This window comes from Sylvia atricapilla, chromosome 10 (assembly GCF_009819655.1).
Source record: "Sylvia atricapilla isolate bSylAtr1 chromosome 10, bSylAtr1.pri, whole genome shotgun sequence".
Lineage (NCBI taxonomy): Eukaryota > Metazoa > Chordata > Aves > Passeriformes > Sylviidae > Sylvia > Sylvia atricapilla.
In genome coordinates this window covers 16981018-17006404 of record NC_089149.1, presented here as the reverse complement: position 1 = coordinate 17006404, position 25387 = coordinate 16981018, and the positions used below count along the sequence as shown (strand labels likewise).

At 46.3% G+C, this 25387-nt stretch overlaps 3 protein-coding genes across 5 annotated transcripts; 2 read left to right on the top strand and 1 right to left on the bottom strand.

Moving 5' to 3' along the window:
- Nucleotides 1-445: 445 nt before the first annotated feature.
- On the bottom strand, nt 446-5558 carry FBXO45 (F-box protein 45). 2 transcript variants are annotated; one of them, XR_010744375.1, is made up of 4 exons: nt 5223-5558; nt 4584-4940; nt 2389-2922; nt 446-1228 (listed from the first exon to the last, which is right to left on the bottom strand). XR_010744375.1 is itself a non-coding variant. In XM_066326137.1 (3 exons), the coding sequence occupies exons 1-3, from the start codon at nt 5496-5498 to the stop codon at nt 2737-2739; spliced, it is 819 nt and encodes a 272-aa protein (XP_066182234.1). In that variant the 5' UTR covers nt 5499-5558; the 3' UTR covers nt 446-2736. The 2 variants fall into 2 exon arrangements, 1 of the variants encoding a protein (XP_066182234.1); XM_066326137.1 differs by having other exon boundaries at nt 446-2922.
- Nucleotides 4837-10916, top strand: WDR53 (WD repeat domain 53). Of its 2 annotated transcripts, none has more exons than XM_066326135.1 (3): nt 4837-4954; nt 6630-7121; nt 9648-10916. In XM_066326135.1, exons 2-3 carry the CDS (start codon nt 6645-6647, stop codon nt 10233-10235), a joined length of 1065 nt encoding a protein of 354 aa, XP_066182232.1. In that variant the 5' UTR covers nt 4837-4954; nt 6630-6644; the 3' UTR covers nt 10236-10916. The 2 variants fall into 2 exon arrangements, with proteins under 2 accessions (XP_066182232.1, XP_066182233.1); XM_066326136.1 differs by lacking the exon at nt 4837-4954 and adding an exon at nt 5650-5709.
- Nucleotides 10917-17216: 6300 nt separating this feature from the next.
- On the top strand, nt 17217-25080 carry RNF168 (ring finger protein 168). Its single transcript, XM_066326133.1, has 7 exons — nt 17217-17286; nt 17848-18192; nt 19249-19325; nt 20499-20675; nt 21341-21465; nt 21743-21830; nt 22338-25080. Exons 2-7 carry the CDS (start codon nt 17892-17894, stop codon nt 23403-23405), a joined length of 1836 nt encoding a protein of 611 aa, XP_066182230.1. The 5' UTR covers nt 17217-17286; nt 17848-17891; the 3' UTR covers nt 23406-25080.
- Nucleotides 25081-25387: the final 307 nt, after the last annotated feature.

The following is a 25387-nucleotide window of genomic DNA, read 5'->3' as shown; positions in this document are numbered from 1 at the left end:
CTGCTTAAAAGCAAACTCTTGGTGCAGAGAGTTTGAAAAGTGCCTCGGAGCTCAAAACCACAATACTTCTTCCTAAAATCACTGTGAAATATTGAACTTCCATAGGGAAAGCTAAGGAAAGAGCAGGAAGCTGAGGGGGAAGGAGATCCCTCGATGCAGCAGTGACCACAGCACCCCAACTCCTGCCTCCAGCAGGCAGGAATGCCTTTCTCCCAGTCACCAGTGAGAATGCCTGTTCCAGAGGAGGCATTTTCCCAAGCACAGCTCTCAGATCCCTGAGTTTCCAAGCCTTCCTTAACCACTCAGATTCTCTCCTTCCCAGCAGTCACACAGCAGATCACACAGCCCCAACGCCTCTGTCCTCTTGGGGCACCAAACTGCAATTCCCTTCTTCCCATCTGTGGGGTTCCCAGATGCCATTCCAACAATCCACACCGACAGATCCTTCTGAATGATAGCAGAGTTTATTTTATTATTTTGTACAGCCAGCATTGGTCTCCAGGAATAAGTTATAATCTTACACAAGTGAGTCCGCCCAAACCCACCCTTAAGGAATGTTCAACTTTCAGCATTTCTGATTTAGAGGGAAATTCTTTAGAGGGTAAGATGCAGTCTGAAGAATGGGAATCAATCTAAATTTGTGATTAAAACTCTTCGGAATTCTCAGGGTTTCCTTGCCTCTAACTGGATCATGGACAACCACAGGGGTTGTGTCTTTCAGGACTACACTGAGAATACATTCATCCTGGGGACTATTTATTTTCCTAAACTGGGCAGGGTTTTGTTTCCTTTATCCCCAACTCTATGCCCCATGTTCTGCTCTGCAGACACTTCACAGTCCAGTACAATCAATGCCTGTAACAAATTTGTCTGGGAGGTACTTGGATGCCCATCCCACCACCTTTATTTGGCTGTTCTCAGCACCACCTAAAACACCCCCACTGCTGAGAGCACATTCTGTCTCATGCAGCAAGAGGAAAAGACCTTGATTTGCCTTGCAGCATGAACACACAAAACAAATAAATACTTTTAAATCCTTTAAATGGTAACAACTCACACAGTGCCATGGCAGAACCTTGTGATCTACCTGGCCAAAAACACTCCAAGGCAAAGCCTCACTCACCTCCTTGAGGAACAGGGAGGGGGATAAGCAACAGTCCAAGAGGAATTCCTCTTTCTTCCATGCTCAGAGAATTGCCAGTGTCTGATACCAAGCATATCACATTCTCTAACACAAAACAAAACAAAACAAAACAAAAAATTGGGGTTTTTTGAGAGTTTGTATAAACATTTCCTTCTCCCTCTCCAAAAAGCAGGTTTGCAACAGCCCAGGCAGCTCTGGGAGATGCCAACCAGCATGAAACTAGAGTCACGAGCTAGGCATGGGGCTCACAGCCTCCCTGCCCTGTTAAAGGGCCCTCCTAGGGCTCCCTGCAGACCTTCCAGCCTCACAGGAAAGCGGTTTCACCAGGATTTCCCTCCTCACTACACCTGGCAGCTTCCCAGCCTGCACAGCCCAGTGCATGGACATGGCTTTGAGAAAATCAGTGAAGAGCACAAACATTGAATGTGATCCAAAATCCCCATCCAAGGGCTGGTGAGAGTTTTACTAGTCCTGGGCAGGTGAATGTTGGGGTACTGGGGGATTTGATTCAGTTAAGAGAGGTTCAGGCAAGCCTTAAAGCTTTATAAAGCCACTGAAGCTGAAAGTAAGGTCTGGTTGCAGAGGCACAATGCTCCTTCCACATTATGTTGAGACATCTCACAACAGTGATTAGCAAGTGAGAGAATGCTCTGAAAAGGTGGCATTCTTGATGTGGAGAGGAAAGCAAGCTCAGTGCTGTGCTCAGCCTTCCTTCCCCGAGGGGAGCACAAGTTCTGCTGAAAGGAAACTCACGGGGAGAATGTTTTTGTTTCCTACAGAGAACAAACCTGTCACTGAAGCCATGGAAACTTTCACAGGAAACAACCCAAAGTAGCACCTCACTCCACAAGAGCATCCCAAAACACATTACAACAGAACTGCACTGACATGAAGGCTGTACACCTGTCCCAGGTGTGTGTTCTGGTGCCAGGGAGGGGGGTGATTTTTTTTTCCCTTTAAGAAATTCCGTCCCAGTTAGAATAAAGCAAACCCTTTCTTTTAACTGTTCTTTTCAACGTTTTCTTTATATACAATCCTTAAAATACACTTAAAAATAGCTGCACACGTGTTGTATGGTTATACCAGAGAAGGGCAGTGGCACAGACCATGCCTCTCAGGACACTAAAAACTGTAAATACCCCAAACAGCCCCAACTGTGCTCCAGCCCCCACGCTGGCCCCAAGGAGGAAAGGAAGGAACAAGCAGTTTGGAAATGGGAGTCTCTCACAAAACACGCCACTTACAAATCCCAGGGTAATTTCCTCAAGCATTTTTGTATCAAGTCCTTTCTTAAATGTTTGAGGTCACACTGCCATTTTAGCAATAAAATCTGTTGCAACATGCATGTGTCAGCTTCCCACTCAATTAACTGCAGCCCTGAGGATTTTTCTGGCCGGGTAGAAAGAGGAAATGTAACACAATTTCTGAAGCACGGCTGGTCCTCCTTTTCCAAACTCCATGTGGTTCCCTCGATGGCTCTTGGACACACACCCACACTTTTTTGTTTTCTCCTCTAATACACGTTTCCCTCTAACCAACATGCAGATTTCTCCTCCCAAACATCCACATCTCGACGTCCCAATGAATCCATGTCATCCATCCAGAGGCTTTCCCAGGTAGACCAAAGTCACTTCTGTGTTACCATACACAGCAGACACTGCTGGATACAGGCAAACTTTTGGCAGTCCTCTGAAGGCAACTCCCAGGAACTCATAGCCCCTCTCAAATGCTAATGTTTTGTCTTCCATGTCCAGGATAACTCGAATCCTTTCACCTATCTGGAAACAGAGACAAGAGGAGGAGTAAAAACAACACACAGAAAGAGCCAGCATGTTCAGATGGAAACAAAAATAATGCAAAGTGTAACGTAGCAGAGAATTTAAAAGCAGGGCTGTCCTGTGTCTAATGATTGATTGCTCTTATGATAGGAATTTCTCAATTTCATCATGATCCTGAGTACCTCTGAAGCAGGCCAGCCTGCATCCACCACCTATTTACAATAATAACCATGATACTTCCCATATGAACCTCTGAGAGCACTGAAAGCAGGCACTACATGCTGTGTGCTTTGGAAATATTGCAGAGCTTTGGAGTCTTTGCAATTTGGGTTCCAAGTTATAGGAGTTGTGTTTAGCTCCAGCTATCACTGAGCAGCAATTGCTCTGTGAGGAGCATTTTTAAGACAGTGGAGTTAAGAAAGGCAAGTGCCACCTACAAAAAAATCCCAGAATAGACTAATATGCAGGTGCTGTTGCTGAGAGAGGTGTTCCCCAACCAAGGTAAAAGGAAATTTCAGTACAAAATGTAAAATGAAAACCCTAAAAAATATACACAAACACACACACACAAGTGAATCCAACACTGACCACAGCAGGAGCCTTGGATCCAGGCAAGCCCGAGAGCTCCCTGCATTTTTCTAGCACACGTTATTTCAGATATCAATGAAACTTCCAGAGAACTGCCCGAAGCACAGCAGGCACAAGGCAAACTCCTGACACTTCTCCAGCCAGCCCCAGCACTAGGAATTTCTTCCAGCCAACACTAATGCACATATGTGTTTCCTTTAAGTACGTTTGCTACAAGCAGATCACTGCACATATCTTAATAAACACTAAATACGCTGAAGCATCACTGATTTGAACTTTCACACAAAATTTAGGAGTATCAGATACAAGGTACTACACAGATCTTCACCCAGAAGAGAAATATAAGCCAGTACAAAGCCACAGCACTGAGTGGATTATTTTTAAAGGCCCTTCTAACCCATTCTCTGAAGAAGAGATGGAAATTACAATGATCCAGTTTAAGCTGTAACACCAGCAAATCCAGCAGTGAAGAGGCAGTCGTGTGAGCAGGCAGAATGACAAGACAAGCACTGCTGTAAGGACAAAAAGATGGGGTGGCCTCTGCTCTTTAATACTCTGAAGTTACCTGAACATCAGACTCCAGATAAGGGATATCACCCACTGGAAAGATGGCCAGTGAGCAAAGAAGCAGCCATCAGCACTGCTGCAGGTTTTTGCAGGAAGACTCTCACCTAAGCACTAACTTCAGCTCACTCTGCCAGACAACAAAGGGGTACAAGCCCTCAGACACTCACCTCGCTGTGGGGCAAGTCGCTACTTCTGAAAGCTACAACAGTCTTTTCAGGTTTTATTCCAAAAAGCACTAGAATGGCTAAGCAGACACCCACAGTACAGGTTTCACACTCAGTGTTTGAGATAAAAGTGTGGAAACAACCCAGGGTCGGGTGCACTGAACACCAGACAGGTGTAGCCTGCAGAAGCAGTAAATGAAGAGGGGAAAAAACAAGGTGGAATCATTTGCCTTTTGCAAGGAAGGCACAGAGACCTTTGAGGGCCACTTAGGAGCAATTCAGCAACCAGCCGGGACAGCGAGGGATAGCCAGCACCCCTGAGCCCACGCCAAGCCCCCTCACCTGGTATTTGGGCGCGTTATTGCACTGGGGGAAGCTGCCGTTCACCTCTCCGTTATGCAGCAAGTTATTGTCCACCAGGTTCCAGCCCCAACTCTGGTCGTCGCTGCCCAGCAGGGCCACGTAGCCCTGGCACTGCATGGCGGCGCGCTTGGTGGCGATGCCGATGACAGCCACGGTGCCCAGCGGGCCCTCCCACCACACCTCCCAGGCGTGCCGGCCCTCGCTGAAGCCGATCTTGGTGCGCGCCCCGTCCGTGCTCTGCGCGATGGGGTTGCGGTGCAGCGTGAAGCCGTTCTTCTTGATGTAGACGTTCCTCGAGCAGTCGTTGGTGCTGAAGGCGTGGTGGAAGGCACGGACCTGGGCGAGAGAAGGTGGGTGAGGGAGATGGACGGGGCTCGGAGCAGCCTGGTCTAGTGGGAGGAGCCCCTGCCCATGGCAGCTTTAAGGTCCCTTCCGACCCAGAACACCGTGGTTCTAGGAGATAAAACCCTGTCATGTTTCCCAACCTCCCGCCCCCTTCGCTTCCAATGGCGGGTGGGCCGGAGGACTGTGGGGGTGTCTCCGAGCGCCGGGGTTCGCGGTGAAGGGGTGGCCCGGCGGGGTGGGGGTGTCCCCGCCGCTCGGGGGTCCCGGCCTCACCTTGCCCTTGTAGGTGGGCACATTGCAGAGGATGTCGGTGCGCAGGGCCTCCTCGGCCAGGCAGCGGGCGGCTAGGCTGCGCCACACCTCGCTGTTCTCGTCGCCGTGCAGGACGCGGTGCCACAGCTTGCAGACCAGCGCGCAGCTCCGCAGCTCCCGCAGCTCCAGGTACGAGAACACCAGCTCTAGCACCCGCCCCGGCAGCCGCCAGCCCGGCCCTCCCCACGACGCCGCGGCCGCCCCGGGGCCGGGCCCGGGGCCGGGCCCCGCCGCCATCGCCCCCCGCGCTCCCCTCGCCCGCCCGCTGTGGCCGGGGCCGCCCGAGGCCTCACGGCGCGGGGGCGCGCGGCGCCGCCATTTCGGCCGCGGGCACCGCCCCGCGCGTGCGCGGCGGGCGCGGGGGGCGGCGGGGGCGGGGGCGGCGGAGCGGAGCCCGGCGGAGCCCGCGGGAGGCGAGGGGAGCGCGGCGGAGCTCAGGGGAGCTGAGGTGAGAGCCGAGGGCCCCGGCGCTTCCGAACCCCTCGGGACGGCCTCAGCAGCGCCGCGCCCCGCGGGCCGGGCCGGGGGCGGCTCCAGGGCTGGGCCTGCCGGGGTGGGGGGCGGTCGGAGCCAGCTGCCGCAGGGTTCCGGGGTTGGCAGGGAACGACTCACCTGGGGGCCCGGGGACCGGCGGCCGCGAATCTGCCCTGGCGCCACCTGCGGGGAAGGTATCGGCCCTCTCTGTAGTGCTATTTGATCGCCAAGACCGAAGTTTTTCTGATAGAATGAATGGGCTCTGGCTGCTCTTTACATCTGGGTCAGCAAAAAATCACGTGGAAAACATAACATGGTAAAAAGAAAAGAAGGTAAAACCACCTGAAACAAACCGTTTATTGCCCAATAGTTAAATAAACACGCGGGCCTTAAGGCAGCGAAGCGGCTGCTGGGCTGTCACACAAATCCCGTGTGCCTCTCCCCTTTTCCCCGCAGCATCCCAGTCCCTCCGACACTTTTGTGCTGCCCTTTTTTGCCCTTCACTTAATTTTCTGCTGATGTGCTTCCCTAAGCAGCGCTGTGACACAGGCTACCTGCTGTGGGGAGTCACACCTGGGCGGACTAAGGCTGGTGAACACCATGGGTGTGCTCTGATAGCCAATTAAATATGTTGCAACCTGTTTTAAATGAGTCCTACTTCTTTTTTAAAGACTGCTTGTATCGTTTAGGTTGGGAAAGACCGGTTTGTGTCAGGTGTCGTTGCTGTTCGAGCGAAAGCATTACTTGTGTACTGAGCTGTCGGGGTGCCCGTTTTAAATTGGACACTGGACTTTCAAATAGTTCTCAGAATGTTCTTGTTGCTTGATAAGTTTCTGTTGTAACGAGACCAGCAACCACCTCAGTTCGGGGCTTGATTTTTTCTGTTTGTTTCAGAGGCGTCCCTGAAGCATGGCAGTTAAGTGGGAAGGTGGCCATTCCTGCTCTGTGCTGTGCCTGAACGTGAGCGCGGAGGGGCTGGTGGCCTCGGGCGCGGAGCGGGGCGAGCTGGCGCTCTGGGACGGGGGAGGACCGCCCGTGGCTCAGCTGCGGCTCCCGCAGGCGGAGGACGTGACCTCGGTGGTGTTCTCTGCCCGCCGCCCCAGCACGCTGTACACGTCCCACGGAGAAACCGTCAGCGTGCTGGATGTCCGCTCCCTCCAGGAGCCCTTGCAGCGCTTCCACGTGAACGAGGAGGAGATCAACTGCCTCTCCGTGAACGATACCGACGGCTTCCTGGCTGCGGCGGATGACTCGGGGGCCATAAAGGTTGTGGACTTGGAAAGCAAGAAAGTCAGCCGGTCCTTGAGACACTCCAACATCTGCTCGTCTGTTGCCTTCCGACCTCAGCGACCTCAAAGCCTGGTTTCCTGTGGACTGGACATGCAGGTGATTTGCATACATGTGCAAATGAAATGAAATGAAACCGTAATTACACACCAGTGTAGTGAAGCACCCGCGGACTTTCACCGAGCATGAAGGTGTTCAGCCTGCAGTCACTGGAAAGCTCCCTCACTATTCTGAAGTAGTTTTGTCCCAAAACTAAGTCTTGGGGCTCTTTGTGCTATGTTGTACTCAGCAGCTTCTGCCCCTGTTTTTATCTTCCTTAACATTTACAATTCGAAAGTGAATGAGGTGAGGGGAAGTCAGGATACACTGCAAAGCTCACTTGTGCCATATTAGCTCTTTGTTGGACTGAGCAAAACCAGCAGCAGTCCTTAGGGATCAGTTGTGGCTGCAGGTGAGATGCAAAGGGTGGTGAGGAGAAGGCATAGTGCTTGAGGCAGGCAGGTAGAGCAGCATCTTTCAAAGTGGAATGTGTCACTGTGAAGACAAGTGATTTGTATAGTTTATTCTCTGTTCTGTTAGCATATTGGAAACATGAAATATTCTCTGCCTTTTAAACTTTTCTGTCCTCATCAGAGGACAGAAGGAAATGTTGGACAAGAGGAAATGTTGTCCTTTGCATTCTGAGAGGAACCATGCTGGGAGTTATGCCCAGTGTTGGCCACTCAGAACAGATATTTTTCAGTAATTTCTTTCCAGTGGTTGAGGTCTGACCACATTCCTGGTTTAGCCCGATATGAAAACTGTCACTTCTCAAAGGTTTTTGTGGTTCCAGCGGTGTCAGGGTGAAGTTTGTGCAACAGTGTTGAGCAGTTTCACTGTGTGTTCCTGAAACCAACGTACATCTCACACCCATCAGAGCAAATAGGTGCTCATATTTAGTATAAACTCTGTAGATTTACATGCTTATATTTAGTATATTTAGTATTTTTCTATGTTAAAGCCATGATGATAGATCCTGTTTGGGAGGAGTAAACACTCAGTCCCTCAGCTGGCTTAATTCTGCTTGTGGCTGGAAACTTTTTATCAGAGTTGTAAACATTTATGTACAACTACATACAAGTGAGCTGATGAGTTTTTTTGTGACCTTTCTAGTATTACTTTCATTTACTGTAGCTCAGCACGTTGGTTTTTAGGTCAAAGTTAGTATGCCAAAACAGGATTTCATTAGTGTGTTTTTGTACAGTGAAAAGAGCATCATTCTGCATTGAGGCTGCCTTTAAGATAAGTCATTTCCCAAAGAGGAGCTCAGCTGCAGAACTCTGAAGCCCTGTGCTGCACCTTTCCATTGGATAAGTTGTGAGCTCTACGTGTTCTGGGCTTGTCAAACCCTTTGGGAAGCTATGGCTGATAAGAATTGGAATTTAGGTTGCTGGAGTTCTTTCAAGCGTTCTGATGAAGCAGGGAAAATGCCATGAGGACAGAAAATACTTAGTTTGCAGAAAACCTGTCAGCAGTTGATGGATTTGATTCATCAGGCTGTTGCAGTGTTGTCTGTGATGAAAGCAGGAGTATTTTCTGTAAGCATCACCCAGTCCCTCTGATTTACAGTAAATCACAATTGTTGTGGAAGTAGTTTTAGTGCAGCAGCAACAGCAGTCACTGAGACAGGAAAGGGACAGGAAATGTATTTCAGATGTTTTAGTGTGATTTGGATTCCAGAAATGCAGAGCCAGGCACTTTTGTGACCAAAATTTAAAGACTCCTGTATTGCTTATTGGTGATTATACTGAAAGAATATTTTTGTTAATAACAAATTGAAGCTTTATGATGCAAATGGGACAGCAGGGCTGCGTTAGACTGACTTGTGCTTTTCGATCTGTTGGCCTTGAGAGTGCTCATTGTCAATTCAGATCCTACAAAAGTCTTGAGAGCATTATTTTTAATTGGCTCAGTAAAAATCTGTAGTGCTTGAACTGCTATACAAGAGACACAGGATTTTCACTGGGGGCTTGGAGGTGAGGTGGCACTGGAAAAGAAAGTCTAAAAGCATGACCTGCCCCTTCTCAGCAGGTAAAGCATGCCCTACTTCATAGCATAAACCAGATCACTCACTGGATATAAAAATAAATACAAATATGCCTATTTTAAAACCACAGCCTCAACTAGTGTTTTGCTTTTGCCCTCCCATTTTTCAAACACATTCATGGAAGTGACTATTTTAGGCCAAGTAATAGATACAGAAATCCAGAATGATAATGATCTCTATTCACTGATAGCATTTCCATGTCCCTCCTTCTCAATAATTTATGTGCAGTACATCATAATTACTACTGCTGAGACAAATGCAAAAGCTTTTAGAGCAGTGATTGCATCTCTTGGGTGGTCTAAAAGTCTGAGTCATTGACTGCGGAGTATGGTGGTGGGGGTTTGGAAAGCAGGCCAGAAAGATTTGCTACATTTATTAGGGCAAGTTTAACCACTCCTCACCACAGGCCTTACACCTCTTGGAGTCATGCACAGCCTTTGCTCTGCTAGGGCAAGAAGCGTGGTTGTTTATTTTACTATTAAAGCTCCAATTTGAAGTAAAACACACGAATTATTGATTCATCCCTTTCTTTTTTTTAGGTGATGTTGTGGAACCTGCAGAAAGCTCGTCCCTTGTGGACCATGAACCTGCAGGAGTGTGACACACAGGAAGAGAGCCAGCAGTCAGCTGGGCAGTTCTTCAACCCGCCGCTCGCGCATTCCCTGTCTGTCGCCTCCTGCGGCAACGTCTTCGGCTGTGGAGCTCAGGACGGTAAAGTCAGAATATTCCGAGTCACCGGTGTCAGGTTTGAACATGAGCTGGAGTTCCAGGCTCACAGCTTGGGAGTCTCACAGGTGCTCTTCCTGCCAGAGGCATACTGGTTGTTGTCAGGAGGAAATGACGGGAAAGTCTTGCTGTGGGATGTCAGCAGCAACATCGGGAAGCAGCAGAAAAGTCCAGCAAAATCTCTGCACAGGAGGAAGGCCCAAGCAGCTGCTTCCATCAGAAAAGATGGGAAGCTCAACAAAGTGGCCTCAAATGAACGCCCTGGAGTTGTGCCAAAGCTCAGCATTGAGCACGGAGAGAAGGTGAACTGGCTGTCGTGCGCAGAGATCAAAGGCTCCAGGAGAGTGTTGGTTGCTGACCAGACCACGTCTGTATCAGCCTACCCATTGCCAGAACCTTAAGGCACCTAGGTGTTTACAGAAGTCTGGGGGACAAAACCACTTCTTGGAGCCAGTTACATCCACTGACAGTGAACTGTACAGGGAACCCCTCTGGGTCCCTGGGAAGGGGAAGAGATTTGCTATGCACTCGTGATGTCCCTGGCCTCGTGCTGGTTCTTTGTGGCTATTATGTTCACAGCCACTGTCTCATGCAGGGTTGGCAGTTTGCTGCTTGAATTTAAGTGAAACGGGTCTCTATTTTTAGGGGTAACATTAGTTCATGGCTAAGCTGACGTAATTAAGCCTGGAGGAGAAAATTAGTGCTAAGGAGACACCCACAATACTAAGTGAGGCTGCTGAACAGTAGCCAGGGCTGTCACTGGCACAGCTCTATGTGATTTGGGCTGTTGCAGTGCTCTGTGCAACTTCTCCCATGAAGCTGTGTTCCAGTTGGCTTAAACTGGTTATGGTGGAATGTGGTTTTCATCACTGTCAGCAGCTGCATAGACTAGAGGTGCATCAATTAACGAGTAATCAAATGAGGTTCCCTGTGGTTGCCAACTGAACTTTTTCACTGCAGCAAAAGAAGGAGCAGGGGAACTGTTACACCTGTTTGCTGCGTCAGCTGTCAGTTAGTTGTGTATCCCAGGGAATAAGAGCTATTACACTTGTCTTAAAATAAATGCTTTCTCTCTCACTGTTCCCTTGTCCTTAGATTCACTCTAATAGTGCCAGACTCACACAAAATTGTGTCAAAATGTGTCTTGTACCCCCATCACAGGGTGAAGGAATACAAAGGGCCAAAGGCACAGCTTCTCCTTACCCAAATAATTCCTGTCTTCTGAAAACTTTGAAACACAAGGAGCAGAACTTAGCTTGCTAGAAGCTTCCATTCATTTGCAAATTGAAGGTAGGAAGATCTAAATGGAAATGCTGGGAATGCTACAGTTCTGGACATGCTCAGTTCATGCTGGATTTCCCATGAAGTGGACAAATAATTTAAAAAAAGGGTTTTTTTCCTGGGCTGTCCTTGTCCTGTCACAGAACTGAATTCCTAGTGCTGGCTGAGGACCTGCTACCCTGGTGGGAGGTTTGTGCTGCAGTGTTTCACCAGCTGGGCTGTTGCCAGATCATGTTATTATGGAAAAATTTCCAGCTCTTTTTTTTTTTTTTAATACCCACCTCCAGAAAACCATTATCTGGTTGTGCTGCCTTTCTCCACCCTTTGTGGAAGAGTTTCCAACTGTCTTGCTTTTGCTCAAAGCAGCTCTCTGCAATCAAACACAACTCATTCTCATCCAAATCAGATTTTACCTTTGTATCTTTTCAAATGAAAAAAACACAAAGGCAATCTGCTTGTACAGCCTTTCCCAGTAGGAGGCTTTGGCCCAAGACGTAATCTGGTGGGCGCAACAGCAAATCAAAGCCAAAACGTGGGGAGAAAAAAATAAAACAAAATACCCTAATTCACAGGTTAACACAAAAGGGAGCAACTACACTTTTCTCCTTTATCTCTGAAGACACAGGATCAGTGGGGCAGAGGAAGGGGTCGGGTCAGGCTGTGCGGTTCAGGCTGTGCTGTGCCCATGAACGTGTGTTGGTGCATCCATGACCTATATTTGGATATACAGGCTATAAAAAGCCTCGGAACAAACAACCTCCTGCAGGACTCGGATCCCCTGTCCCTGCTGTTGCTGCTGGCCACAGGAGAGGAGCAAGCCCACTGCAGCTTTTATTTCTTCTGTTGGTGTTCTCCAGGAAGATGGCAAAAGCCAGCATCTCCCTGCGCTCCCTGAACGAGACGCTGAACAGGTCCTGCGGGGCGTGTGAGGGGACGGGGAGGGTGTGGAGGGCTGGGGCAGGGACACCACACCAAACAACCTGTGAGCACTGCAAACCTGTGCCTCTCTGGAAACTTCTATGGGCAACAGACCTTGTGTGTATAGAGGAAGGGAGGAGCTTATGAGCAGGCTTAATCTCTGCTTCACTCACTGGGGAGGAAAGAGGGACAGAGCCATCAGCTCTATGGTTCTGTTCATTCCCTGGCTGCCATCCTGGCTGTTTGCTGTGGGATTTGGGCAGTTGCTTCATCACCCATGGTGCATGAAGTGTCACCAGGTCTGAGGGTACTTGGTCTGTTCAGCCTGGAGGAGACTGAGGGGACACCTCATTGAGGTTTACAACTTCCTCCTGAGGGGGGAGGAGGGACAGACACTGATCTCTGTGGTGCCCAGTGACAGGACCTTAAGTTGTGTCCAGGAAGCTTTAGGTTGGATGTTAGAAAAAGGTTATTCCCCCAGAAGGTGGTTGGGCACTGAACAGGCACCCCACGGGATATCACAGCACCAAAGCTGCTGAAGCTCAAGAAGCATTTGGACAATGCTGTCAGGCACAGGGTGGGATTGCAAAGGGAGGCCAGGAGTTGGATCCTTGTGGATCCCTTCCAACCTCAGTGTATTCTGTGGTTCTGTGAAATTTGGGCTTGCTGTTCTAATGGGCGGTTTGAGGTGAACTTCTGATTTTCAGACCATGCCTCAGAATCTGGAGGGTTCAAAGATAAGGAATAAGTGGTTATCATGAGCAAAAAAAAAAAAAAAAAAGCCCATGAATGAGCTTTAAGGGAAACAAATCACCAATACTGGGGAATCGGGACATAGGTGATGCTGATTCACCCTCCATTTCCAAAGCCTGCGCTTGGCAGAGGACTGTGACCAACAGGTTCACGGGCTTCCTGAAAAATAATCCTGCCTCAGCTGTCCCCACTGGCACCAGTCTGTGCTTGGCTGTGCAGCAGCAGGCACCAGTGGAGGTGGCTCAGAGCAGATATAAAGATATGAGCATGGATCTTCAGGAAAAAGAGTCAAAAAAGGGTCTGAAATTCTCAGCAGTTAGAGGCAGACAGGATACCGACCCCTCTGTGGATTTTCACATCTGGCTTTTTATGTTACTGTGAGGGAGGTGAGGCCCTGGCACAGCTGCCCAGAGAAGCTGTGGCTGCTCCATCCCTGGAAATGTCCAAGGCCAGGTTGGATGGGGCTTGGAGCAACCTGGGCTAGTGAAAGGTGGCAGGGGATGGAATGAGGTGGGCTTTAAGGTCCCTTCCAACTCAAACCATTCTGGGATTCTATGATACATTACATTTAAAGGCAAACTATGCAATGTTGAGACATTTTAAAGTCAAATCAGGTATCATACATACAACTGAGGTTTACCTGCAGTCAAAAGGATCCCTATCCAGAATATCACAGCTGATGGGATGCAATACTTCTGTTTAGGAAATGAATGATTATGTGTTGACAAACAGACAGCTGACAGACTTGGAAAGAAACTGCTCCTCTTGTCAAGATACTGTTCATACTGTTGGCTCACCCACAGCCTTTATGACTCTGATTCACACAGTGGTGAACACCAAAGTAGCTATTGGAGACCTGACCAGAGGGAGAAACAATTAAACAATTCCTGAAAGAAAAAAGTGAAAATTAATTCTGTGGGAAACTGCTTGAAGAAGTGTATGTCTAACGTCCCATGGAGTGAGTGAATGGGCAGAGCTTGGAGAAGTGCAGGACGCTGCACTGGCCTGGAAAATCAAACCCATGTGACAGCTCTGAAATGGCATTTTCTGTAAATGCCTGAATAGCAGAAATAAGGTTTCACATAGAACCATGCTTCCAGAGAAGTGGAAATGCTGGCGCTTCTACAGCATGGCTTCCAAGTATGTTCTTGTGTACCAACAAGAGGGGAATTTTAAAAGCTTCCTGATAAAGAATGGGGATGTGGTTTGTGTGTACTAGTCAGAGTTAGAGGTCACTGACTTAGTGGTAACTTCACTTACACTAAAGGAAAAAGTGTTCAGAAGTCATGATGGAAATGAGAGCAGAAGCTTTAATGCATTCTTCCTCTTTTCATTCCAAACTTCAAGAGGCAGCAGCACTCAGTCTACCAGAATTCAGTTACAGTTGTGGGAAATCAGTTAATGGATCTACCGTGGTATAACTGAACAGACATTTTTAGATCCAAAATTGGCAAATGCTGAAATGTTTGTTGCAGGTGCTTAAAAATGCAGAAGATTAATTTACAGACAGGCAATTAAAAAAAAGTGTTTGAGAGACAAAACTGGTCAAATAGTACAGCGTTGGAGTGTAGGCTGCTGAGAAACTACTGCTGCACTGAGACTGGTATTAGTGATGAGATCTTGGATCACTTTACTCTTATTTGTAGACGAGGACGTTGGAGAATGGGCCATGAGGAAGCTTATTTACCATGATAAAAAGCTGCAAACCAGGGAGCAATTCACCGGCAAGAATACTCATTATCTGACAAGCCAGCTCTGAAAGTTATTCATGACAAAGCCCGACTCACCTCACCTCAGTTTCTGCACTTGCTCTCTCCGTGTTGATAGATTCGATCCAATTATGACACATCAGTCCTTCCAGTTCCTCGGTACTCCCTACATTTCGACATGACACCAGCTTAATTTTCCAATTAAAGTTCTATTTTCGTCCCAAAATTCTTGCTGAAGCAAGAGGAGTCCTGCCGCAGTGAGATGAGGTTTCACCAGGCTGCAGAGGAAGCCTCGTAGCCTCAGGAAACAACAGCAAATCGTTAGATGAGGATCAGCACAAGCGGCCAGACAATGAATTAAGGTCGGGGATACTTAGTAAAATATGCCACTTTTGAAGTCTTTTTATTTTCTCCTCGTTCAGGTCAGCTGCAGACTGAATCCAAAGTAGAATTTGGTTTGAAGAAGGGGGAGGAGGAGAGGAAGGCAGGGAGAGGGAGGAGCTGCTAATAGAAAAAAAAAGGCATTTTTGGTCCATCTCTTAGAACAAGCATTAAAATACCGTGGGATACATGTCAAAGAATGAAAAAAGGTTTGAAGGGTTTTGATTTTTTTTTTAATGTCATCACCAGCTGCTGGGTATTTTGTCCTTACAAAAAAACGTTCATCCAGAGATACACGTAACAGGGCCACAAACGAATAGAGTTTAACACATGTAGGTCACAATTCAGAACTCAAATCGCTGAACATTAAAACAATACAATAATAATAGTAACAGAAGCAGTGAAGCAAACTGAATGAAATGGAATGGAATGAAATGAATGAAATGGAATGGAAGGAATGAAAAAAGGTAAGATAAAGAAAAATATGTCGGTAATATTTGCTGATGGTGTAGTTATTGTTAGCTGATACAGCCTGAAATAAAAAGAAAAATCAGAAAAAATTCTGTAAGGAGTAGGTGATGTTTTGTTAGTAAATCACTAATGACTACATAGTACTGACATAGTTGTTCAGTATTTAGGAAGGTACTTTGAATTATTTACATAATTTACATCACTTACATTATTTACATTATTATTTACATAATAGCTTTCACATCCTCAGGATTCTCAAGAACATGCCTTGGTGTCAATCGGGTAACTGAGGAAAATGTGAAGAAAGTCTTTACAAAAACCACCCACAGTGACAGAAGCCCTGTTAAGTGTATCTTTGGATACACGAAACACACCTTGTATCTCCAGGAAAGAGAGAAATGGGTACAAAAATAAATACTTGCATTCCCTTGTACCTTGTCTCAACACAGCAAGTTCTTTTAAACCAGACAGTTTTCTTCAGCAAAAGTGGAGTGGCATAAAACCTCAAAACTTTATAATTTTAAATAGGGAAAAACACAACAGATACCAAATAATGAAAAAGCGCTTAATAAATACAAGCTATGAAGCAGTTTTTATCACAGTTGTTCCACGGAAGGACAGTCCTATTAAAAAACCCCAAAACACTCTGGGTGGCTTGTTTATTATTTGCATTATTTTTAACCAGAGGAATAAGGAGAAGTTCTGCTCAATGTTAATGAAAATGATTCCAAATACCATGACATTACAAATAAAAGAATAAATCCCTTCAAAATGTGTTAAGAGAAAAACCTATGCCACTACTAATGCATACGGTTGAGAGCCACAGATATATCTACATACTAATTTTGCAGCTGTATTAGGATATTGCAAGATCTCTGCACCAGGAAACGGCCAAAAAGATGTGACAAAACCGCTTGACTTTCGGTGGTGTTTGTTCTCACAAATCTTGGGAGGACACCCAGAACGGGCTCTGGAGCTGTTCACAGTGCACTGTCACGGCAAAAAGCCCCAGAATTCCGAACTGCCCTGACTGTGGTTTTCCCCGGCCCAGAGTAGAAAGCCGGCTGCTGTCTCTGGAGGCCCGGTTCGCACAGCTGGACTGCAGCCTGCAGACGCTGGAGCGCGAATTCGACCTGCAGGGGCAGAAGCTGCAGGAGGACCTGAGGCGGGACGTGCCCTGGGCACCCGCGGCCAGGTGAGCACAGCCAGGCACCAAAGCCCGGCTGCAAGCCCGCCCGGCCTTGGGCACTGCCGGGCACGGGGCAGCCTGTGGCAGCGCCTCACCGCCCTCACAGGGAAGGGTTCATCCCTGATATCCCGCCCAACGCCGCTCTCCGGCAGCGGGAAGCCATTCCCGCCTTCCCCCTGAGGGCTCGTGGCCTCTGTCTCCCAGCAGGCTCGGCGGCGGAGGCGGGACAGGAGAAGCAGAAGCAGAAGCAGAAGGCAGGAGAAGAGGAGAAGGAGGAGGAGAAAGAGGAGGAGGAGGTGGAGCCCTGAGCCGGGCGGCGGGAACAGCCCCTCAGTGAGGGGCGGAGCGGGGCCGCCATTGCGGGGCCTTTCCCGGGCTCTGCGGCGGTGGGCGCCTCAGGGGCTGGGACTGACGGGGCCCGGGGCTGGGGACGAGGGGGCCCCTTTTCGCTGGGCGCCGAAGTCCTGGAGGTTGGTTTTTTTGGTCAATAAAAAGAGCGGAAATAATAAAACCCTCCTTAACGAGTATTTGTCTCCATGGCGAGTTCTCGGTGAGGAATGGCAGCCTTTCTTTTGAGGGCCTCCTGGCTCTGGAGCTGCCTGTTTAAGAAGCTTATAACTTAAAAATAAGTGGGTTTCTTCTTTTGCTGTATGTGTCTTTTGTTTTTTTTTTCTCCCGCAGTATTCCCGGACCAAGTGGAAAAACCGTGAGGAGACAGGTGACCCCCACAGTTTCAAGTCACACAAGAAGGTGCTGAAGTCCTAATTCTTCATTTATCTTAAGAAAAAAGGAAGTTTAGCTTTATAGTCCTAGCTTAAGCAAGCAAATGAATGAGCAAGAAGCTGCTCTGCTGTGGTGTATTTCACCTTCAGAACGTGCTGGAAACAAGCTTGTGCCAAAAGCAGCTCTCAAAGGAGGTGCATATACTGAAAAAATGAATGAATGCGATGTTAAGGTAACTTGAATAACGTATCCAGCATATCTTATCGTAGACAGGGAGTGGTGGGAGAAGAGGAGAGTCACAGAGGTAGATGGAAGAACTCTCACCTTCTTTTCCCCCATCTCCTTGGTGTCCCTAGAGCACCTGTTACAGCTCACAGGGAACTGCAGTAGGAAAACCTGGTACAGTTTTTCCATGACTTCTGTGAAGATCTGCTTCTTCCTCAGGAATCTCCTAGGCTCTGAGCAAAAGCAACCACTTAAGCAGGCTCTTAAATTCAGTAACATTTTCTTAAAGTAGCTGTAAAACATTTTGCATTTTCCTTTATTTTACTTCCTATAAGGAGCATAAATGTTTCTTTTTGCTTTCAGGCCCTGATGTTGTCCTAAGTGTTGTTCCTCTACCTCGAGTCAGTATGTCGAAGCAATCCAAGGCGCCGCTTTCCTTGTCGGACTGCCTCTGCCAAATTTGCATGGAGATCTTTGTGGAGCCTGTCACGCTGCCATGCAGCCATACCCTCTGTAATTCCTGCTTCCAGATGACAGTGGAAAAGGCCAGCCTTTGTTGCCCCTTTTGTAGGCGTCGGGTCTCTTCCTGGGCACGGTACAATACCCGCAGAAATACTCTTATCAACTGGGAGCTCTGGGAGAAGATTCAGAAGAATTACCCAGAGGAATGTGAGCGGAGGATTAACGGACAGGATTTGGATGAGGAAAGTAAGTGAAATGTCACTTGTCCTGAGATGTTTGTGCTTTGGCACAGGAGTTACTGGGGGTGAATTTCAGATGCTGGGAAATAAGGAGCTGTGGGTAGGCAGGTGTCTTGCTGCTGGCAGAGATAGAGCTCTCCTGCAAAAGGGGCAGGGAAGAGGTGGGTAATGCCTTCTTTATTTGTAGTACAGAGGATAAAAATTACGTTGTGTGGTCATTTCAGTGGGTATTTGTTCATGCCTTTGGTGTGGGATATTGGTGTGTGGCTGCCTGGCCTTGTTCATTGCTCATTTGCAGCTGTTGCATCTGCAAGCAGAGTGTTTGAGTCTGTGTGTGTGTTTCTTTATCACTGTCAAGTAAGTAAAGTGGTTAAAAGATTTTTAGGTATTAATTCATTTGGTTGAAATTCCAGAGGTTCAGTCAATGCAGGAATCTGTGAGCTGAAAATTGTGGTGTCAGAGAGAGGAAGTGAATTCCGATTAACTTTTTGAAGAAGGATTTTGGGATTTATGATATTGCAAGCCCCTTGGTGGGGCTTTTTTGGTAGCTTGGCTGTAGGGCAGCTTGTTCCACTTGCAGTGTTCTGAGATGTTTTTAATGAAAAAGTGAGAGACACAAATTACGGTCAGTGTACCAACAGAGAATGGTTTGGATTGGGAGAGACCTTAAAGATCGTCCCATTCCTGCCATGGGCAGGGACACTTTCCACTAGACCAAGGTGCTCCAAGCTGCATTCAGCCTGGCCTTGGACACTTCCAGGGATGGGGCAGCCACAGCTTTTCTGGACAACTTGTTCTGTTGTATTTACATTATATTCAGTGCTTGGGAAGCACCTCCTGTTTCCTGCCGCTGTGTAACACCAAACTTTTCTGCCGTGGAAACTATATTCCTTGGTATTTTTTGCTTTATGCCTTTTTTAAATCACAGCACTTGATTTAAATCGAGTCATTCGCGTAACAGGCTATGGAGTTAAAATCTTTTGTTGTTAAAATCCTTTGTTGTTGACTTTTATGACTTTGTGTTTGTTGACTTTGGTTTTTTCTTCTCCTTGCTCTTGATTAGTCTGTGTCCCCAAGCCTCAGCACCAGCTGTGCAAACCTGGGGAGCTCAGGCAGGAATATGAAGCAGAGATTAGTAAGGTAAGTCTAAAAATACATTTAACAAGTATCAATGCTTTGTATCCAGTTATTTGAATTGTTCCCACAAACAACTGTTATTTTATTTAATGATAAAGATACTTAAAAAGGGCACTGCAGCTGTAAGAACATACTGGTCACTCCTGAATCATGAATTAAGTTGATGGAAGAGATTTCTTTGTATATGACACAAGGTGACATTTCTCAAGTTTTCTTACCTCCTACCTCATCTCTTAGTCATTGTACATAAAAGTAGCAAATGTAGGAATTTGGAACTCCTTGGGCTTTGGTTTTATATTTGTCTTCTTGATTTCCCTCCAAGTAAGAGACCACAATTAGATAATCTTCAGTAATGAACATACAGCATTTTTTTTCTTCACTCTGTTACCTGTGCTCATTTAAAAACCAGTGAAGATTTTAAAGAATTCTTAACTTTTTTAAGGCCTATTTAAGGATCCTTCTTCCAGTTTAGACACAGTAGTATTAAGATTTAGAGTTGGAAAATATATGGGAATGCACCTTTCGTTGAGATCCCTTCGCTAGTGGTTACAGGAGCACATGAAGCAGAGGACTGGGGGGAATTTCCAAAGAAAGCTTTATTCTTGAAGTATTTTGCTCTCTTTGTGGAGTTGCTGGTAACTGATCTCTCAGCATGTCTGCTGTAAAGAAGGCAGATTGAAAATTCCTGGCCTGCTGTTTTGGATTTTGTGTGTTTCCAGAGCGTAGCTGTTCACTCTTCTGGAAGACAAGATATGCTGTCTTTGGGAGATATAATGATAAAAGCAGGTGCTGTGGGAGTAAATGCTGTGGGATAGCTGGCATTCAGCCTTAGAAAGAATTCTAATCCCAGTTTCTCTGTAGATCCATGTGTTTGGATATCTTAGTTTTTGTTACTAATGCTTTGAAAAGGTGAGGAATGGAGTTTAACCTTGCAGATGAGCAAGGTTAATGGTATGATCTTACAGAAACCAAAAGGTTTGTCACTGTGGTCACACCCAAAGCTCTGCACGCAGTATCCTTGTGATACTGACATCTTTGAGACCTGTATAATGAAATACTGCTGTATTTCGTGAACAGCGAACGGTTCGTATTTAAGGAGTGTCATCTCAGAGGTTCTGGTGTAAAGTGTGGCCCTGCAGAAGTAACCAGTTGGGATTTTTCAAACTTCTGGTTTAGGTGGAGGCAGAAAGGCGAGCACATGAACAAGAGGAGAACAAAGCGAGTGAGGAATACATTCAGCGGCTGCTGGCAGAGGAGGAGGAAGAGCACAGGTTGGCAGAAGAGAGAAGGAAGGAGGTGGAGAAGCAGCTGAAGCAAGATGAAGAGCTGGCCTGGCAGCTCAGTAACAGTCTGGTGAGTTAGGATCAAGTTGGACAGCAGCAAATGTCAGTATAGTGCCAGCAACTTGGACTGCTCCAAGCAAATGGTAAAATTTGGAACAGTTTAAGTTTATTTTAGCTGTAGTTGGAAGCTGTTGTCACCACAGTACATGAAAGACTTGATTGACTATTAGTTTTTGAAAGGCCAGGGGAAGAGGGAAGCCTGTGTAATACACACTTGAAATCCAGCATGCATGCTGTATGTTTTCATTTTGAAACATTTTAAAACATTGTTTTTCTGCTGTATGTTTCCTTTTCCGCATGATTTTAAAAACCCTTCTTTGGAAAAAATTAATATCTGTAACCTGTACTGGAAGAAAGGAACATACAGTGAAAAACGTACCTTATCTTTTGGAGGTTTTTTTGTTTTATTAATTTGTGTTGCTTAGTTGAATTTTTGCTAACCAGTGATGAAACCTGTGTACTTAATTGAGCAAAGCCTCCTGTCCCTCAGTGCTAGATCCAGAAAGGTGTATAGAGCAGGTAACTTTTCTTCCTCCATAACCATCTATTACTCACAGTTCTAGAATTCTTTGGACAAAAGTAACTAATTCTGCAGCAAAGCCAAAGTAGTTCCCTGAGATTTCTGTAGTTTGTGTTGTTTTGTTTTACCTAATGCTATTTTTACTTGTCTGGAAGAATGAGGATCCTGAAGGACACGTGCCTGGCGGCCTGTCACCAGCACACAGCCTCTCCCTTCAGACATCCCCACTGAACCTGGGCAAGGCAAAGAACAAACCAAGCAACTCTGGAGACATTCAGAAGTAAGGGATTCAGCCAAGTGTTTCTTTAATTATTGGCCTGATCCATTGTTCCTCTGCCCCATTTGCTTCTTTGGGACACTGTAGGCCAGCTTCCTGAGACAACTGGGGACAAAAGTGAAGTGTTCAAGTTGAAAATATTTCCTAATAGGAGGAGAAGCACTTGCCTTCTTGTTGTTTTTTGTTTGTCAGAATGACCCTGAAGATCTTGAACAATGCAAAGGACTGACAATTCAAGGGCAAAATGTTTAAAGGGGTATGCTTTTTTTTTCTTTTTAAGGTATCTGTCTCCAAAGAATTGTGGTATGCTGGGATCAGCATCATTCTCCAGTACCACAGGAAGAGGCAAAAGCAACTCTACCTCTGCGGTAACTGGAGTAATTTTATTATAAATGTCACAGTTTGTAATTGGGGAATATATTCCTCTTGCCTGAGGTGTCCAGTCCTCTCTTCCCCTTGCACATCAGCACTGGGCAGGTTATTTTGCCCTTTTTAAGCTACCTTCAGTATTCATGATTCCCAGTTCTGGAGTCCACTGGGAGAGGGTGCACCTGATTTGAATCATTCCATGGCTGGCTCATCATTCCTGTAAAGCCTCCAGGGAAGATGAGCAGGCTTGCACAGTTGTCAGAGTCACTGATAAGAGGAAAATGCTGCAGTTGTGGTTAGCTGGGCTTTGTCCTTTAGCTGGGCTTCTGCAGTTACTTTAAATATTTTCATTATTATTAAACAGGTATTTTTTTAGAAAGAGAAGTATCTGAGTTGCTACCAGAGCACTCAAGGGGCAATGCAGCCATGAGAAGTGAGTGGTATTTATTCACACCCACTGGCTTTTGATAAATTTACTTAATTCGTGGTGTGTCCCTTTTCTTCAGGAGACCAACAGCAATGAAGGCAACAGTTCTGCGCTGCAGGATGAGCAAGAGGAAATGCCAACACTGTCTCCACAGCTGACCAGTGTAAATAAAGATTCTGGTGCTAAGGATTCATTTTTGGAATCATGCATGAACTACTTCAGTGCCTCAGCTTCAGGTGAAACTGTCACCATCAAGCAGAAAGAAACACCAGGACCAGATCGTTTAGAAGATGGAGTTCCAGATGTACTTCATGGAACCACAGAAGGGGAAGGGTCTAGGACAGTTCTTTTTAGATCCAAAGGAGATGACGATGGACTTGAGTCAGACAGTGGCAATTTAACAGATGTCCAAAGGGTAAACCTTGAAAAGTCTGATGAAACTTGTACTTCTGGTCAGTTAGGAGTGAATTGTGTGATGTCTGAAGGGCAGACTGAGTTGCATGATCTGGGGGAGGAGACTGGACACTCAAGTGCAGAGACACCAGAGAGGCCACAGAACTCTAAGGAGCCTCCCAAAAGGAAGTTACTGGAGGCCCCAGCTGATGCCATGATTGACTTGGGCATACTCGATAAGAGGAGAAGAACTTTTTCAGAAGGTTCAGAAGACCAAGGAGAGCAGATGAATGATTTTGTCTTGCAGACACAAAGAGCCTTTGAGCAGGAGTTCTATGAAAGGCGCAGGCAGGAGGAGCAGGACAGGCTTCTGGCTCTGCAGCTGCAGAAGGAGCTCAACAAGGAGGAAAGGAAACTGAACCGACAGAAAGGCTCTCCAGACGAGTACCTGCTTCGCACTAAACCACCTCGCTCTGTGAAAGACTCCTCTGCCAGGAAGGGAAGTTCCAAGGGGGCAAGAAACTCAAAGGGATCAAAGGCACAGGCTGAAACCAATCACCACAAGCCTCGGAAAGGTTCCTGCAATGAAAACTGGCAGTCCCCTGCCAGGGTCCGGGTGAAATCCCCCAGCATCAAGGAAGGAAAGGTTTTGAATTGTGTGGTTAACACCAGTGACACAAATGATATTTGTTCACTGCCTAAGAGCAATCAAAAGACAATCCTGCAGATGTTTAAAAACCCTGTTGCAGAGTAGATCAGAGCCATGGACACATGGTGGAGTGGGAATGGGAGCTGTGGTGATGTTCTCCTGTGCTAGGCAAAGCTTCCCTGAGCAGTTTTGAGTGGTTGTTTTGGAGAGGAACCACTTTGGGCAGAGTGCTGTAAGTTCTGAGACGTTTTAGTAACATACACCTCCAGAATGTTCTATTTTTTAATTGTTCTTTCCTTGAATATTATTTTCTAGCACTTGCAGCACTTCTTGCAGGAATTGGAACATTTCTTATTTTCTAACTTGCACATGGTTGGGAGTATGAATACTGGTAGTGTTGGAAAACAAGGAAAACTAATGATCTGGTCTGAAAATGAGAATCTGAAGCCTTTAATGGAAAAGATGCACATTCCATAGAGGAAACAAGTGAAAAATGAATCTGTATTCCCAGCTGGCTCTCAGCTGCAAGGTTGAAACTTCCCTCAGCACAACCACTTGTTCTGTAAACTGAAGCACATTGCTGGAATTGAGGCTGTTTCTGGAATTGCATTGTTGGCACACCCATTACCACGAGTGTAACCAGCCAGCCACTCTTTCCCTCTCATATGCTCACCCCTCCCTTGGACATAGAAAAGAGAAACAAGTCATTCTCCACTGCCAAGGATCTTTCCTGGATAGCAAGGCCATGGGCTCCCATTCACTTCTGTTCAGAGATCCCTCCTGCAGATCCCATTGTCACTGTTGTTAAGAACTAGATAGTGTTAATGTTCTGCAACTTTATTCTTGTACAATAGTGTTACTATGTTGAATGCTGTTTAATTTTCATACTCAGACTGGTTTGAATGTGATTTTAACAATAGTCCAGAAGCCAGGTATGATGGAGAAAGTTAAAAGGGAAAGAAGCAACTGAAAACTGGAGTTGTGAGTAATGACATAACTGTAATTAGAGATTCACATAACTGCCCTGCCTGGCTGTAACTGTTCCATTTCTAGAGGCACTACTCAATACTGTTCCTGTTGGGTTTAAAACTAAAATAACTCAAAAAGAATTGTAATTTAAATGTGGAGGTGCTGAGGCCTATAGGAAGCTGAGGCGGGGGAATAGGCAGATCCTACTATGCAGAGGAAGTTTTCTTGCTAATTGTTTTATCTGTTGTTTTATGAAGCCATATTTTGGCTTTTCTTTGCTCCTTCAGAGCTACTTTTGCACTGTCTGTGTTTGAAATGCAGCCAAGTGCCAGCTGCAGTGCTGAAGGGTGTGTGCTAGTCAGCAAATGTTTCAGTTTTGTCCTTTTTTTGATCCCCACTGAGGACTTTAATTCTGTTCTGGGACATTCCTAACAGACTTGTTTCCTCAGCAGCATCTTCAGATGGTTTAAGTTTTAAAAACCCAAATTTTATAGAAAGCATGACCAGCACCTTGAGCCAAAAATATTAATTGTTGGGGTTTTTTTTCCCCAAAGCCTGCATGTCTTTATCATTGGTAGGCTTCTCCTAAGTAAATAAATAAATGTTTTCTTCTGAGATTTTTTTGAGAAAGTTACAACAGGTGACCGGTGGCAAATCTTTTAATTTTTCTCCTGCTGTCTCAGCCATTGTTCTGGAAGTCTTCCTTCAATATGGGTCTGTTTTTCTTTAGTCCTTCCCACAGTTGGGATTATTTTCTGTCTTACCCATGATGTAAAAAAAAAAACTTAATTAAAGGTTTTTTAAAGGCAGAGCTGCTGACTGTTTCCATGCTGGTGACCCTGAGCCTTTCCAGTCAGGGTAAGCTTGTAAAAACCAAAGTCCATTTTCAAAGCAGAATGAAAAACAAAACAAAACCAAACCCACCGCAGGACTAAAAATTGATTGTTACATAAACTCCAAACTTAACTGCAAAATGTACAAAAACTATCACCTATAGCAGCAGCCCTATCTAAGGTGGGGTGCTTCAAGCCCTCAGGTCCCCCAAATGATCCCATTCCTCACCATATCCATGGCACCATAATCCTCACCAGGCACAATTTGGCTTATTCTTGTAGATC